Below are 18,020 nucleotides of genomic sequence, written 5' to 3'. Positions count from 1 at the left end.
TCCTTGGGTTTCATAAAATACGCTATATAAATCATTGAGACATTCAAAGTAGACTAAGTTACACTGGAAATGCAACGATACCTCTAAAACATATTCTCTTATTGTAAATGAATGATTTTCTGTCTGAGCAAAACATTCATCGCAACTATATGACCTCCCGGTAACGCTCACTCAGTAATCTACAGTGGGCAATACAGCACCATAAAGACAAGACCTTTACGACCATTGTTTTATATCTGTTTACGACAGCAGGTGTGGTAAAAAAATTACCGCTTTTGTCCAAAGGGGCCGCTAGAATCAACACAAACTGAAAGTTACATATAGCCACTTTAATACAAAAAACATTTAACTCACAATTTTAAAGGACAAATCCGGCGCAAAACGAACCTAGGGTTTATTAACTGATGTGTACCTACTCTGTCGCTCTCTGGGACATGTTTTCATGCTAATCGAATGAGTTTGGAGCTTTGACGAGGCTACCGCGGACCGCTGGTTAGCTTACAATGCTAGTATTTGGTGCATGGGGACACTCAAATTAAATCGTTATTTAATACCACTAAAAAGGCTCGAAATATCACCACACCATAACGTTAGCATAATGAGGGTCCCTAAATGTGAACCGAAGCATTGACAACATTTTAAGTGTACAGATAGTTTATTAAAAAGATAGATTATAAAGACAGTCGCGTTCATGTTTACTTGCAGGAGCCATCTTGGAAACCAGTCATGATTAGTCGAACGCCGTGCAACGTGGAATCTCCATAAACAGTATGGGAATCTCAGACTCATTTGCACGGCACTCGTTTTTTCGACTATGTGGTCGTGAATGTGAAAATGAACTACTACCTCCTCTGTCAGCTCTAGCCACTGAAAAGAAATAAGCAGAGAAATCAGGCCAATTACAAAAGCTGGTCATTCTGACGTGGTGTTGCCTGAGTTCATTGCTATTCTGAGCTCGCCCAAGGATGCTGATAGCCAATCAGAGTCAAGCAGCTTAGCTCGTTGAATATTAATGAGAACTGGCACAAATCTTCCTGCAGGCTTTCTATACCACGCTAGAATGGCTTGAAACAAGGTAACCAAGGCATTTTTTTCCACAAAAAAATGTTACAGAGTCCATGGTAGAACTTCAGACATTACCACAAAGTAATGAAATACGTGTGGCAGGGCACCTTTAAGTTTATCATAAGGATCCCCAATAGCTGACACCTAGACGACCAGCTAGTCTTCCTGGAGTCCAAGTCATCAGTTCAAGTCGAGTCACAAGTCCAGAGAATAGCAACTCGAGTCAGACTCAAGTCCAGGACTCAAATACTCCATCACTGCTGCCTCCTAACTTCTATCTACTCAAGTTTAGAGAACGTAGCAGCAGAACCATTTCTATATGTAGCAAAAACTCCCAGTGCTGGATAGAGAGGCTGAGTGAATGTGGTCTGGACTCTGTGGAGGAGAGTCATGGTTTTAGAGACGCAGTAAAAGGATAGAACACCTCCCCTGTGATCCAGGTACACTCCCACTCTGGAAGACTGAGGGCCTGAGATAATAGTGGTAACACTGTTGTGTCTGAACTCATACCTGTTGTTGAAACACTCTAACGCCCAACACTTGTCATCGTTTCCAAAACCACTTTTGTACCCTGTCCTGCTGATATCCCTGTATGCGACTGCTACTGAAACCTCATATCCGCTCCTCTCCACCTCCCAGTAGTGACGTGCGCTCAGACTCTCTCTACTCAGAACTTGAAACATGTCAGTAAATCTGTCTGGATGACTAGTATACACCTGTTTTCCAATCGTCACTGTTGCTTTTGTGTCCCCTTCGGATAACAACAACCGCGTGTTCGCTGTGTTTGGATCCAGTCTGGTCTGATGTGAACATCGTAAGAATTCAGCTCGGGTTTTCGGCTCTGCCCGTGGCAGCAAAACATCCACTTCAGGCTCGGATATCTTGGTCCACACGTCGCTCAGAATGTCCTGTAGTTTATCTCTGACTTCCGACACAGCTGCCGTCACATCCTCAAAGTATTGCATAGGGCAGTTAATGCTGGGCGAGTCTGTAGTTTTCCTAAGACACGACAGCGCGGGGTACTTCTGTAGAAACTCGGCGTGGTCCTTTCTGTGTGAGAGCTGCTCCAGCTCAGCGTCGTTCCTCCTCAGTTGGGTGATCTCCTGCTGCAGCTTGTCCTGAAGCTCTTTGACTCGACTCACTTTAGTTTTCTGACGACCTCTGATCTGCTGCTTCACATCTGCGCTTCTTTTCTCAATCAGACAGACGAGATCTGTGAAGATCTTCTCGCTGTCCTCCACAGCTTCATCAGCGGAGTGGTCGATAGCCTCCTCCTCCTGCCGAAGCAGCTTCACCTCTTTCTCTCGGGTCTGGATTCTCTGCTGGATCTTTTGCCGACTCGCCCCGAGCTCTCCCTGCTTCTTGGTCCTTTCTGTTGAAGCCAGGACTGTGTCGTGGCCTTTATGATCATCCAAGGAGCAGTGAATACATATACATTGCTGATCAGTGCGGCAGAAAATCTTCATCACCTCGTTGTGACGAGTGCAGACGTTCTCCTGGAGTTTCTGGGAGGGGTCAACCAGCTTGTGTTTTCCAAAGGCAGGGGATTCGTAGTGAGGCTGGAGGTGCTGCTCACAGTAAGAGACCAGACACTGCAGACAGGACTTGAGAGCTTTCAGCTTTCTCCCAGTGCAGAAATCACAGGCCACATCTTCAGGTCCGGCATAGCAGTGATCAGCCGGAGCCGGTTGGAGTCCTGTCTTCTTCAGTTCCTCCACTAAATCTGCCAACATGGTGTTTTTCACCAGGGCAGGCCTCGGTTCAAAGGTCTGTCTGCACTGAGGACAGCTGTACGCTTTCTTCTGATCCTCTTCATCCCAGTGGCTTTTAATACAGCTCATACAGTAGCTGTGTCCACAGGGAATAGTCACTGGATCCTTCAGTAGATCCAGACAGATCGCACAGCAGAGTTTTTTCCGATCCATTACGGTTTGTTGCTGTGCCATTTACCCTTCGAAGAGACGGTGAATGTGAAATAGTTTCACTTTCTCATCCAAGACGAAAACCGAGAACTGATCCAAACGCTTGCTGTAGTTCCCTTTCTTCATGTTTGCTTGCTGATCTGCAGTGAATGGGGATTCCCTTTACAACATGTGGTCTACACTCATCTGTACACTGGTAGATCTGCGAAAGAGGCAGGAAGCAGGACGTATCTGGACTAAATGGGACTGGCTGTACTGGACAGCAGGAAGAGGAGGGAGGGGTTAGTACACTCTGACTCATTCCAGGAAGAGGGGCCGTTAAAACTAACCCCAGGATGAGGAGTTTGTTGACTCAATCCTCTCAACACTTTGGTCTGTTTGGCAAGGGCGTAAATCCCAGGGGGGTCGGGGGGGGGTCACGACCCCCCCATCTAAGGGTTGTCACCCCCTAGAAATATCATTAAAACAATGCTGAGTATTGTAAATACCATAATGATGTACACTTAAATATCTGTGTAAGCAGTAAAACAATACAAACCCCAAAAGTGCTTTTTAAGTTTAGAAACATTTTGAGTCCCCCCTCCCTTGCCTCAGAGTGGTTTGGTCCACTGCATGCTTTAGGATCTGCGCTACACTCACGGTGACAGTCACATCGGTAGTGACAGGAATGTAGTAAGTAGACGATTCAAAGCTGTCTTATTCACATTAAAGCCCATGTTGCAAGTTTAATTTTCCAACGAATTTGTGGTAATTGCTTGTTGGTAATAAACATTTAAACTGTTATTCATGTATTTGATGTTGTTAGGTATCACAAAACAGAATATAACACGAAAAAGTAGGTACTATTTTACAGCGGTTTGTCTTTCCCCCACAATGCATTGCATGACGTCACGTTGGGGAGACGACAGGCGAAAGCCCCATCTCGGTTCACTGTCCCGGTCACGGTTTCTGCTACTGATCTGGCAAAATATGGCTTTTGGTCTCGACCGAGTTAATGTGTCTTTATTATGTGTATAATAATATTGGGGGGGAAGTGAAAGGCAGCTTGGACGGGGATGCTGTTCGGCTTTTCACAAGTTTAAACAGCTATCGCTAGCTAACGCTACGCCGACGTTTCCTAACGTTAGCGCAACAGCGTTAGCTTAGACTGCTAGTTAATTACCGGTATTACAACTGCCTTCGGAGCTGCGTCCACGTTGTCAACACAAGACATGTGGCGTTAGTGCTCCTTTTGTATCATACTTTTATTGAATGAAATATTAAGCTTCGCTCCTACGAAATATGTGTTTTTTTTTTTTAACATTACACACAAAGCTAACTGGCTATAGTTAGCCTGTACGTATGCTAGCGGGACGCTAACGTTGCGTAGCCAGCCAGCAACTTCGGCAATCGGGGGAACACTAACACCAAAAATGACAAAAACCGGCCTTTAACACTATTTGGAGACATTTTTAACAATGATATACATATATTAAGTGCTATATGTACCTATTAATCAACAGTGGTGGTTAACCTGCAACATGGGCTTTAAACATCAGATTAAGTTTTGCTTTTCTCATATAGAAATGATGCTGGGTAATAAATGAATTAGTCATGACAAAAAAGTTCGCTATGTTAGTGTAATATAGTGTAACGTTACCTAGCTTGTTGGATAGAAATGCACCCACTACAACTAACGTTACCACGGCGATAAGCCTTACGTTGTGTGTGTGAACTTATATTAGGGTTAATTTTGGAGATCTACAGTTTTTTGCTCAATATGAAATTAAGTGGCTGATCAGTTAAGTATGTATCCTCTGTCCCAGACATAACCTAATATTTATGTGGAGGACGCAAGATCATTTTATTATTATAATATGACTGCGTGGTGAATCTTTGAACCTAACTCATATTCACACATCTGACATTAGCTAAAGATTTGTGTTGTTGTTGTCTAGATAAAATGACAGAGAAAAGAATAACAGACATAAGATCCTTTTTCAGTAGCCTACACCAAAACGCTGAGTAGGTACAATAAGTCCTCATATCAAGACAATTTGGTAACATCTTTATAAGAATGGGTGCTTATGGAAATACTAACGTCTATGTCACAGGCAAAGGAGACAGAAAGAACTGAGGAACAGGGAGACCAGGGACAGTCAGGTGGAGAGTCTCAGGGAGACCAGGGACAGTCAGGTGGAGAGTCTCAGGGAGACCAGGGACAGTCAGGTGGAGAGTCTCAGGGAGACCAGGGACAGTCAGGTGGAGAGTCTCAGGTACGTGTTGAGCTTAGTTCATATTTTTGGAGGTGTGTGGCTGTCAGGGTTAGCAGATGAGCTTTACCAGTGGCTCACTAATTTACATTATGATCAGCTAATTTAACAAGTGTACAAAAGTATTGTATTTCTTTTATAAGGGTACACTTTTTCAAAATAAGCCATTATGTTTTAAGGTATTTTTGTGGCTTGATTATAAACAACTTAAAAATAAATACATGATTTTAAAGAAGAATATTTCGGTCAATTTAGTCAGCTTTTTTTATTGAATCACGAGAAACACTGAAAAGAAGGATAATGGTACAGTCTCCATGCTACACTAATGATAGTATTAAGGCTTTCTTCTGTGTACGCATGACTTCTACGAGTATAATTGTGGCTGTATTATTTGTGTCCCCTTCAAAAATTGCTCTTCAGAAATTTTATGTTTATTGTCCCCCCCCTACTGTTAGATCAGATTTATGCCCTTGCTGTTTGGAGCAAGGACTCCGTTCAAGTTTCCTCGATTGCTTCATCACCCCACTCAGAACCTTTTCATGTCAGCCTTCAGTGCTGACCCAAATTCATGAAATGTGTTCCACACACTCATCTTTTATTAACTTGACATGCGTACAGAAGAAATGTTAAGTTAGTGTAAGTGGTGCAATATAGATAACTCAATGGGTTGTAAACAAAATGCAGTTAACCTCATTAACCTCATTGTCCATTAAAAATGTGTCTGTGTTGCCATTGCTTTAGTGAATGATTCACTTATTAGAGCGCAGGGACTGTTACAGTGGATACCGATTGACCAATCAGAGAGCACCTCATCCCACTTTGTTTGTGTCTGTTTTAATGTATGAAAAGCATCTTCCTTGCAGCCTGTCAGCCAGTTGGTTTAAATGTTAGGGCTATTTACAGGCTATTTCACATTCTCATGTCTGTGTTTCACCACCAGGCGTCCCCCTTGGCTTGATGTCCATTCAGGGTCACCAGTTTTAGTCCTCGCCGGTTTGATTCCCTCAGTTTGCTTAGCTCATCTTTGCAGCTCAGTTTCTTCCTTTCTGTTATGTGTCTTGTTGTTGACCTGTTTGCTTAATTCCATTGCTCATTTACCTTAACAGACTATTGTATTCCCATAGTGCACAGCACAGTAATCAACTAACTAACATTACATTAGAGTTACACTATTGATATTCCATCATCTACATCTACAGCTAACAATGAAGCAGGGCTCAGCTACTGGGAATCCATGTATTCACTATCTAAAACGTTTTATTTTGTTAACTTGGTAAATGGAGCATAAGGTCACCAATGCTGACTGATTAACTTATTTGGGGAATGCCTCCCCTAAAATCACTTAATGCAAATCTAAATAGTAATATTACTATTTCTATGTGCGTTAATTCATAAGGAGTGAGAAAGTGGAATCTGTGAAATCTCATTATTTTTGCCTGTCTTACTTGAGCCTGTCCCTTTACCTGCATTCAAGCCTAGTTGGGAATAATAGGATGGGTTCAACTTATGACTTTACTACATGTTATTCCACTGCACTCGCTACGGCTTTGGGAAACAACAACAACCTTGGAGCGAGCAAGCTACACGCTGAAAATGGCAAGTTTTCAATTCAGTTCAATTCAATTTTATTGATAGTATCAAATCATAACAAGAGTTATCTCTAGACACTTTACAGATAGAGTAGGTCTAGACCGCACTCCATAATTTATAAAGTCAAAACAATTCTAGTAATTCCCCCAAGAGCAAGCATAGTGCGACGGTGCGACAGTGGCGAGGAAAAACTCCCTTTTAGGAAGAAACCTCGGTAGACCCAGGCTCTTGGTAGGCGGTGTCTGACGGTGCCGGTTGGGGGTGTGATGATCATTGGCAATAACAGTCACAATAATGATAAGGGAACATTGACTAAAAATGATAGTCGTAGTAGTTTGTGTCATAGCAGGGCACTGCAGGGCGTTACAGGATGTAGCGTGGCAGAGCAGAGCATATCTGGACGTAGCAGGATGCAGCAGGGTTCAGCAGGGTTCAGCAGGACACCGCAGAGCGTAGCGGGGTGTAGTGAAGCAGGACCACGGCGACAGCTGCAACCAAGATCTTGGTGCCATCCTAGTCCAAGGAAAAATGCTGGGAAAAAGAAAAAACAGAAGGACTACGGGGAGTAAACTCCCCAGAGCTAGGTTATTAAAAAGCATTTCTGCATCTCCTCACTCCCTAACTATAAGCTTTCTCAAAGAGGAGGGTTTTCAGTTTATTCTCAAATGTGGTGACACTGTCTGCCCCCCGAACCCAGACTGGGAGCTGGTTCCACAGGAAAGGAGCCTGGTAGCTGAAGGCTCTGGCTCCCAGTCTACTTTTAGAGACTCTAGGAACCACTAGTAGCTCTAAATGCTCGGAGCGTAGTGCTCTAGTGGGACAATAAGGTACTAAGAGCTCTTCTAGATATGATGGTGCTAGACCATTTAGAGCTTTGTAGGTCAGGAGAAGGATTTTAAATTCAATCCTGGATTTTACAGGAAGCCAATGCAGGGAAGCTAATACAGGAGAAATATGATCTCTTCTCTTAGTTCTCGTCAGAACACGCGCTGCAGCATTCTGGATCAGCTGGAGAGTCTTAAGGGACAGTAGGGAATTACAGTAGTCCAGCCTGGAAGTAACAAATGCATGGACTAGTTTTTCAGCATCGTTTTGAGACAGGATGTTCTTAATTTTGGCAATGTTACGAAGGTGGAAAAAGGTTGTTCTTGAGGTTTGTTTTAAGTGAGCGTTAAAGGATATATCCTGATCAAATGAATGCATGCGTGGTGTTGCCAGACCTTACTCCACAGCGCTGCGGAGATAGGTCGGGCAATGCGAGGTTAGTTAGCCCAAAGTATGTAGGATATATTAAGACAAAAGGTATTTTTTAGCTTGACGTCATCATACTCCGATTCTAGTCAGAATCGGAGTCTGATGCTGCTCCACTGGGCTGTGATTATGGGGCGTGTTTCAACCGAACCACGTAAGAAAATGCCTCTGCACTCAATTGGATAGACCTACAACCAATCAGAGCAACGGAGCTGATGAATTAAACTTTTGCGAAATCCCGTAGGAAGGACGGCAAAACCATCTTTCCGAAAAAAAAAATACATTGTGGGGTGAAGCTGGATGTCACATTCAGGTTCCGTGACAGACGTTGTAACCTTATTGTTTACAAAATGCAAATCCACATTTGCAGTTTCTCCAGTTTTTTCTTTTGTTCAGTATCGTTTGGATTTTGATTTAACACGACAGAGTCTCTGTGTTTCCTGAATAATTAGACTCGAGAAAGATGACACACTGTAACCACTTTCATGTCTCCATGGCAACAGGTTGTGGTGGTAAAACTTTGATCCCGAACGTGGCTTGACATTACATACATGATCAAATGTGAGTTCACTCAAGCATGCCTACATCACACACACACACACACACACACACACACACACACACACACACACACACACACACACACACACACACACACACACACACACACACACACACACACACGTACAGCACAGACCAACACCGTGCCAACTAATAGTCACAATTAGTTTGCTAGAAAGATGTGTGTACGTGTATTCAGTATGCAATAGTTGATAGAGCATTTGCTTTGGCAGCTCACATGTTTGCAGAGGCGCTTGGTATCCATGACGACTAAGATGCTGCCAGTAACACTTAGTATTATTAAGTATGGTTTGAAATGAAAACTATTAGACATTTGTGAAATCAAACAGTCTATTAGGACTGCAACAAATGGTTATTGTCATAGTCGATTAATCTGTCGATTATGTTCTCGATTAGTTGTTTGGTCTAAAAAAATGTCGAAAAATGTTGATCAGTGTTTTCCCAAAGTCCTCAAATGTCATGTTTTGTCCACAACTCAAAGATATTCAGTTTACCATCACTCAGGAGTGAAGAAACTAGAAAATATTCACATTTAAGCTGGAATCAGCGAATCAAACCGATTAATCGGTCATTAAAATAGTTGGTGATTAATTTAATAATTAAAATTTTTCACTTTGTAAACCTATAACATGCACAAAAAAGATATATAACACAAAAAAGGAAAGGGAAAAAGCCAAAAAGCATAAAATGAGCACTTTAAATTAAGGGAAGCCCAAGGACACTGCAGGTTTTGGAGTAAGTGTACAGTAAATGTTGAGTTAATGAGTCAGCTACTGATGAGTAGAACATTTGACCTTTTTACACAAATTAACGAGAGATAATTTATTACTCAAAAATGTGCCTGGTTTGCTCATCAGTGTGCTTTAAAAAAAATGTAACCTGTCAAAATGGGTCCGAGATTATTTCCTGTTCCAGTGTTGGCAAATATCAAGCAGTGACAGGAAATGAAGCTGTTTCCTAGCAACCTTTTTCCACTATATGGGTCCTTGGAGATTGACCTTGGCATCGTGTTGCACAAATCAGATTTTATTCATCTTTCTTCATTGTTAACAAACTTTTTTTTTTTTTTTTTTTTTGTTGGGCAGACATTTTTTTATTTCATGACAATATGAAGACAAGGTTTTTATTCATCTTTTCATAATGCACAGGCTACTGGATCCATTTCAGCACGCATCTGCATATTTGAACATCTCATTCACCGCCTTGACTTTATTTTTCTGTGAATTAGAATTAGAAAAAAATTTAATATCTGTGTTTTTAATATATAGATTAGCTGAAAAAAAATATACTGTAATTTACTGCAAACCACAAAAAAGCATCCCATTTTTTTTTTATTCTCTGCTTCAACATCCCAAAAAAACCTTTTTTTTCAATTCTTATCTTTTATTTAGTCATGTACAGTATCAGTATTGTTTGTGTTTCCACCTGTTGAACATTTAGGCCACTGTGAATGAGCAAGTAATTGGTCGGCGCTAGGACCCTGTTGGCTCACGTCTTTTCAGGTTACACGGTTGCACACACGATGCTGCCTTCAAATGCTGCAGGAATGATCAGCTTTACATTTCGTATGTGTGGTGACTTCTAATTTGGTAAAAAAGTGTGAATTTTCTTAATAATCAACCAATATAAAAAAAATCAGTGAGTGCACTTAAAGAGGACAATGATTTCCACGAGTTTTGAAAAGTCTACACTTGCAAGTGATGGCGGTTATGCTGCAAACAAGATCACACAGGGCCAAGCATCGGTTATGGCATTCATTTACATTTTATGACAGATTGTTGGTGTTTTATTTTTGAACAAACAACCCGAGAAAAAAGACATCGGACATTCGACATGGGGGTAGGCTACGTAGTTTTTATTCTTTTACTTTTACAAAAAAAAGGCCCAGAACAACGTCAAATTAAATTCCGGTATAATGTATAACAGCTCTTCTGTTCACACTGTTAGCAATAAAAGTAGCCTATAGTTTTAATTTCATGAACCAAAGAGAAAGAAAAATGAGTAGCCTATTACTAGAGTAGACTGTAGCCCTATAGTGTAGCCGACATTTATTAATACATTTGGCTTTAATTAGGATTCAAATGAATCAGATCAAATCCATTAAAATTAAAATATACAGCATTGACAGTACACAAAATGTCAAGAAACACAATTGTTTTTAAATGTAGTTTAAATTAAAAAAAAGTTTTAATGAATCCAATTTTGAAGAAACATATTTGTGGGGTAACCTACTTTCCAAATATTGGAAATAAAGTTATTATTGTACAAAGTTGCATATACGTAGAGTGCATGAATTAGCCTACTCTGTTGTTCTTTTTTTGGATTGTAGACAAGCATATTTTACCTGGTTGGTCAGTCGTCTGAGTCCAGCAAGAAATAGGTTTATTAGTTACATGTTCAATTGTAAATGAAAATCTGATTCGCCAGTAAAATTAATCAGAAATAAAAGACTGACTTTTGTATGGCACATAGCCCATAACGATTGAACATTCATGGCGGGAACATTTGTGCTTGTGAATAACACTCTTTTAACGTTACTTTAACAGCAGCATTAAATCATCAGAAGCACATAGCGTAGCCGAGAAATCCGAGTTTCCGAGGAGTCCCTGAATGCTGCAAGAGCGTCAACCCTCCACCCCTCGAGGAAGCCGAGCGACATCCATCAGACTCGTTGCAATCTCAGAGGAACTCTCGAGCACTTCTCAGGCGGCGCTCCACTGAACACTTCACCGGGCCGTCACGTCGAGCTCCGGCCAAGTCTCGGTGGTCTGTGGCGGGTTTCCCCTCTCCTTCAGAACTGTGGGAGAGATGCGACGTCTCGGAGGAGGAGGAGACCAACTGGCCAAGCAGCAGCAGCAGCAACAGCAGCAGCAGCACACACCTGCGAGCAGGGTCTGAGTTTGTTTCGATAACGTCAAAGAAAGGTAAGTGTCAAAGGAGGAAGAGAAAGGAATGTTCCCGGAACATCCTTCGGGCTCGTTTTGGGCTTGTTGTTTATTGGTGCGTTTCGGTATTACTTGTCGTTTTTCCATCAGTAGACGGCAGGCGGTATGAGTCATAGCCCGGCGCAGGGCTGCTGGAAGATCTGCTGAGGAGCAGAGTGTCTGCAGCCTCCTAACCCACGGTCCGTTATCAGGACTGTGCTGTCTAGGCAAATGTGTGTGTGTGTGTGTGTGTGTGTGTGTGTGTGTGTGTGTGTGTGTGTGTGTGCGCGTGTGCGCGTGTGCGCGCGCGTGAGTGACCTGCCATGTGTTGGTTGTGTGTGTGTGTGTGTGTATGTGAGACATGCTAATTCAAGCAACAGTGGTGGAAGAAGGATTTAGAACCAGATCCTTTGGGCTACTGCTAAGTAAAAGTAGGCCTACTAATACCACACTGTAAACATACTGTTGTTACAATTAAAAGGCCTGCATTGAAATGTTACTTAAAATAAAAGTATGTAGCTGAGCATCATCAGGAAAATGTGCTTAAAGTAGGCTATCAAAAGTAAAACCGCTCAATGCAACAACAAAAATCCTCACATTTTAGAAACCGGAAAAAAAAACATTGTACTTACTTTGTAAAGTAACTAGTATCTAAAGCCGTCAGATTAATGTAGTGCAGTAAAAAGTACAATATTTCCCTTTTGAAGAAGTAGAAAGTGGCATGAAAAGAAAAGACTACAGCAAAGTACCTCAAATTTGTACCTAAGAAGCTTACAGAACATGAGTAAATATATTTAGTTCCATTCCACCATTGCTTTGAGTATACTTAGTTCCATTCCACCGCTGTTTAGCAAGAATTTGCGTTAGTTTAGATTCTCTGCCCAAGCCCGAGCCTGAACTTGACCCAATATTTCCCGACACTATCCTCGGGCCGGGCCGTGCCCTTGATTAAGCATTTGTGTTTTTTTTAATCATTACTTTATTAGCCTAATTGGTTGGGGAGAAAGCTATGCCATAATCCGAAATAGGCTATTATATAGCCTATATTTTTAGGTCTAAGTAACAAATGTGTACAAAGTTGCACAAGTTAGGCTACGAAGTTTATGGATCTTTGAAAAGGTGTACCTGCATTATTATGCTATTATCATTATATTGGATGAATATGGTGTCAGAACGACAATATTATCGTTTATCGCAATAATTTCTGGGACAATTTATCGCCCAGCAAATTCTTTTATCATGACCGGTCTAGTTAGAGTGTATGAGAATAAAATCCGTAAGGGTCTATAAGAAATGAGGTGTTAAGCGTCACAAAAGTAGAAATGAATTTCGGAGGTCAAAAGTGCTGTATGTGGACAGCCGTGGTCTGGTCTGGGGCTGTTTAGTGATGGTTTGGTTTTGGCCCTTTAGTTCCAATGAAGGGACTTCTTAATGCTACTGTACAGTGTACTGATATTTAAGACAACTGCTGGCAACAGTTTGAGTTTGACCCTTTTGTTGACGTTCCCGTGCATGAAGCCAGCTGTGTTAAGAAATGGTTTCCCCGGTTTTGTGTGGAAGAACTTGACTGACCTCAACCCCGTCCAATACTTTTGGGATGTTACTGGAGCGCCAACTGTGAGCCAGACCTTACTATCAGCCAACGTCAGTGTTGGAGCTCACTAATGCTCCTGTGGCTGAATGGAAACATGTTATAGCAGCAGATGTATGCCAATGGTTTTGAAACGTGTTCATCTGTCACATATGGGTGCAATGTTTCAAGGCCCTAAATGTGAATTTCACGTAATCAATCAGCTTTTTACTATGATGGATGGGTTCCTAAATGAAACGGAATGAACAGTTTGGGGTATTACATAGGGGTGTAAGAAAAAATGTATACACTTGAGTATCGCGATATTGTATTTTGCAATACTGTATTCATTTTCAAAGAGACAATATCACATTTTTTTTAAAATTATTATTATTATTTTTTTACGTTCAAAAGTATTTGTGTTAAGACAGTTGTTCACGTTTATGTTGTGTTTAAACCCCCCTACCGCTAGATGCCTATGCTGAGACGCACCACTAGTGTCCTTGCCTAACCGTGCCTAACAGTCCCTAGCAGTGCCTGACTTTTTGCTAGAAGCTAACAACGTAGCTATGGTTGAACTTTGGCTACTTTAGCATATCAACATTAGCTCACTAACAACCTGTGAACCCCAATCCCAAACTGGCAGTTTATTTTTCTGTGTATTGAATTTTTTACCTGAAGTAAACTTATTTGACATTTATGAACATCATGTCTTTTAGTTTTTCTAAAATTATACTAAATTTAAAAATCCCAATATATCGCACAGTATCGAAATATATTGCAATATATTGAATCGTGACCCCATGTATCGTGATATGTATCGTATCGCCAGATTCTTGCCAACACACAGCCCTAGTATTACACATAGTTCCTTCTTCTCTTCTTTTCTTTCTTCATTAGATTCCTTCCTTTCATAGATTGAGGATTCTGTTTACATCCGTACAACAGCACGCTGCGCGTGACGTCTCTCTGCATATGCACGTCACCACATTCAACCCGTTAACCAGACGGACTCACAGAGTTTTCAGCCTTTATTAGAGAGATGATAAACCATCTCTAAAACATGTCTTAGTAAAAGCGGAGTAGCTGGCAATGGTCCGGGTGGAACCTAATTAGTGAAAATAGAACCGGAGTTTAGTGAAAAATTACAAGTCAGAATTGCGTGGTTTTCTTTAAAAATAGAAGGTTGTGTATAAAATGATAGGAGGCCCAGATAAATGTAAAGTTGGTCTGAAATGTCTATGATATGGCCACATATAGCTCACGGGGCACTACTGCAACTTTTTTCGAAAGGGGAAAAAAAAAAGAGAAATTATTGACAGAAATTAGAAGGCCCTTGACCCTATTAGCATGCACTTTTGAGACGGTCCCTAACTTCAGCTGGTCGGTTCCCCTCTTCTGGTGTCAGGCTTTAATCATGAATTTAGTCATGAGGTAAAAATACTGTAATCATAGGCTCGGCTCTGCGCTGCTCAACTAATCTGGTGAAAACTGACGAAAAATTGATGACCTACCTTCCCTAAAGGCCAGTAAGCGAATCATCAATGTTGTTGACGTTGTTGTTGTTTTTTTTTAACATATATTTCGGATTCATGTTCATGTATATTTTCAGACGTATATTCATTTTGGGGAAAAAAAAAACGTACAAAAAAGTAATAATTTGGCGCCCCCCTCCTACAGTGTCTCTGTCTCTGTCGGTACCCCCTGTTGTAGATCACTGCTGTAACCTATTTGTTTACATTTTGGCATCATGAAAAGTCTGGCTGCTTTGGTGTGGTGTGAGGGACCCATATCATATTTTGTACCGTCAGCGCACCTTATCTGTGCATGTCCGAAAAATGTATTTGTACTTGGTGAAGCCCCACTCGTGGCTTGTTCACTGTAAACTGTTCAGGCAGGCGTTCGCCTGAATGAGAGATCCACGCTCTGCCATTGTGTCAGTAATGAGTATCTCTCTCCATCCCCTAGGCAGAATCATAGGGTAGTTGTTGCCCCATAAATCAGTTTGTGAACAAAGATAAAAAGGAGCAGGGGTAATTAGTGGAAGCAGCTTTTATTGGTTTGGTAATGCACTCGCCGTCCCTTGACCTGCTGGCATCTATATTGTTTCACATCTCCAGTATCCAATCCATCCAAGTTGATTGCCCGCTGATGGACTGGAAATTACACGTTGCATGTGGCTTGTGGGGTTGTTATCTCTGCTGTTATTAGTATACACTGAAGACTTTGTCAAAATTGCTATTCATTTGATGAAAAACCATGTATTAATAAACAAAAGAAACGAATGAAAAGCAAGCGAGTTGTGGCTGCAGGATGGAGATGCACATTTTATACATTGAAAAGTGTTTTTCACTTTTTTTATTTGTCATGTCCAAGTGCTAACGCTGCGTTCATATCCTGTCAGATTTGTCGTAAATATGAACTGCTAATTATGGAAGAACACATCCGGCCCTTGGTGCGCTGGTCCCCAATTTGGTTTTGGTCTTGTTTAAAGCCAAGCAATACACTCATTACTCTTTGTCACAGGTTGTGTATGCCTGTGAAGTCTTGAGCAGTTGAGCAAAAGAGTTGTTTTTCCTCCTCAGACTATTTCACTGTAATAGTTTTTAGATAGCTTTTAAAGTAAAAGTCTGTTACAGATGTCTGTTACGGGCTGCCCCGCCTGTGGCTCGGGTGGTAGAGCAATCGGACGGTCAGGGGTTCGATCCCTGGCCCTGTAGTCCCATGTCGAAGTGTCCTTGGGCAAGACACTGAACCCCAAGTTGCTCCCGATGCTGCGTGTTATATGTACGGTGTGTTAATGTGTGTGAATGTTTGTCTGAGGGGCAGGTGGCACCTTGTACGGCAGCCTCGGCCACCAGTGTATGAATGTGTGTGAATGGTGAATGGTTCCTGTACTACGTAAAAGTGTTTTGAGTAGTCATTACGACTAGTCCATTTACATCGGCAGGGAGACACTCTGGAGGATGACACTTGCCATCATATTATTAATTGAAACTACTGGCTGCCGCTTAATTTGTGACCCTGCAGCTCACACAGTCTACTTCCTTGACGTTCAACTCATAGACTGTTAATATTAATGGACAAAGCATCCGGTTCGGCAAAGTGCTGCAATTGCGGAAGTGCCTTAAAGTGCCCATATTATGAAAAAATCCCTTTTTATGGGATTTGGGGTGTTAATTTGTGTCTCTGGTGCTTCCACACGCATACAAACTTTGAAAAAAAACAAAACCATCCACGCCTTTTTGAGTGAGATACGGGTTTCTGAATGTGTCCTGCTTTCAGTCTCTGGGCGAGCTGGTCAAAATCTGCAGGCTTTCTACGTCGCTAGCCGAGACGAGGTTGCATTTTGGCGAGAGTTAAGCTTTAAGCCACTTCTACATTGGCTTCACCTTTCAGGCACGGTAGTTGCCGCTTGGTGTTAACAATGAACTACCCTAAAATTAGAATTAAAGTAATTGATGTCCTCGAAATTGGGATCAATCCAGGCTTTTTTTCAAAATTACTATTACATATTGGCAATAAATCCAGATGGATTCAGTGGAGTCACAAAATATAAAATAGCCAGTTTCAGCTATTATACGACAGTGAGCAGCAGTGAATGATGGCGTGTGAACGCAGCTGTTTGTTGAAAACCTTTTGGCTAATGCTGACGTTGAAGAGTAGTCTGTCTAAATCGCATCCTGCCAAAGAGCCACACTCACATTCTCTCTCAGGTATTATCATAGGACAATATACAAAATATATATATATATATATATATATATATATATATATTATATGTTTTTGTTTTTTTTCCAGCATTTTTTCATTTTGTTTTTTTTTATTTAGCTGTAAAACACCTACAGTATGTACTGTATGTAGAATTAAAATGGGTATTAGTCATGAAACCTGTTTGGGACATCCGTAAGTGAAAGTCTGACACGGAGTATCTGACACAGACCATCAAAAACCTGGTATAATGTTTGAATCATACAGGGATATTAATACCCACCTTACGTTCTTTATCATATCCCAAACATGAATGAAACCAGAATAAGACATACAGTAAGTAGAATAGTAAAACATTATACGATTATTGTTATGAAAGCCTGGTACATCCCAGAAACGGCCGAGGGTAAAAAAAAAAAAAAAAGTCTGAAAAAACATAGACAGTATATAAACTGGACCAAGAGATCCTGTTGCTCTGGATGGAGACCAGTGAAGGATATTAGAAGCACTTTTCCGGTGAAACTTAAACAGCTCGTGTAAGTCGAAACTGCCTGTGAACTTCTCTTGTACTGTACGGTAATTTGTCTACTATGTAGTGCTGCTCGATTGTGGAAAAAAACATAATCCCGATTATTTTGGTCAATATTGAAATCACGATAATTTGACACGATTACTCGTTAACTTCTGGAAAGATGTTGCAATTATTGAACTTAAAAAACAATGTAAAAAGTTAAATAAATCAACAGTAAGAAAACACATACATCTGTGAAATTTGCCTTAATACTTTTCCTATTTAAACTTTTTTTCATTCAGAACACAAGAGAAAATAAGAGTTTACTTGCAAAACGTAATGAGCTAAATAATAGTTTTTGAGAACAAAATCATAATCACGAATAAATTTCAATTAATTGCACAGCCCTACTACTATGCGACAGTAAGTCGACACAATCGTTAGCCTATTTTTACAAAAACGTCTACTACGGAGCCATAATGTGAGATCCAAGGCAATGGAGCCTTTTATACATTGTCGTGTTTCTTTAGAAATAAACAACGGACAAATAGAGTCTTTAAACGCTTCAGATGTAACGTTATTCGCTGTCAAAGTGACGCCAAAATGAATGGGAGTCAATGGGATGCTAACGGGAGGTGATGG

The 18,020-nt window shown here is 41.0% G+C and overlaps 2 protein-coding genes across 4 annotated transcripts in view; one reads left to right on the top strand and one right to left on the bottom strand.

The window, feature by feature from the left end:
• Nucleotides 1-1,116: 1,116 nt before the first annotated feature.
• LOC114570923 (E3 ubiquitin/ISG15 ligase TRIM25-like) lies at nt 1,117-3,281 on the bottom strand. The gene has a single exon (XM_028601561.1). The coding sequence runs from the start codon at nt 3,009-3,011 to the stop codon at nt 1,344-1,346; it is 1,668 nt and encodes a 555-aa protein (XP_028457362.1). The 5' UTR covers nt 3,012-3,281; the 3' UTR covers nt 1,117-1,343.
• Nucleotides 3,282-3,599: 318 nt separating this feature from the next.
• Nucleotides 3,600-18,020, top strand: part of rab27b (RAB27B, member RAS oncogene family) — a 77,742-nt gene continuing 63,321 nt past the window's right edge. Inside the window, exons 1-3 of one of the 3 annotated variants that reach the window (XM_028601448.1) lie at nt 3,600-3,659; nt 8,584-8,641; nt 11,209-11,586. The gene's annotated coding sequence lies outside the window, so the exon portion shown is untranslated. Of the gene's footprint in view, nt 3,660-5,203; nt 5,243-8,583; nt 8,642-10,395; nt 10,502-11,208; nt 11,587-18,020 lie in introns of those variants that run through there. The other 2 variants (XM_028601447.1, XM_028601449.1) reach the window with 2 other exon arrangements.

Source organism: Perca flavescens, chromosome 16 (genome assembly GCF_004354835.1).
Source record: "Perca flavescens isolate YP-PL-M2 chromosome 16, PFLA_1.0, whole genome shotgun sequence".
In the NCBI taxonomy this organism is placed as follows: domain Eukaryota; kingdom Metazoa; phylum Chordata; class Actinopteri; order Perciformes; family Percidae; genus Perca; species Perca flavescens.
The sequence above is the reverse complement of the archived record's forward strand: the minus strand, read 5'-3'. Positions and strand labels throughout refer to the sequence as shown.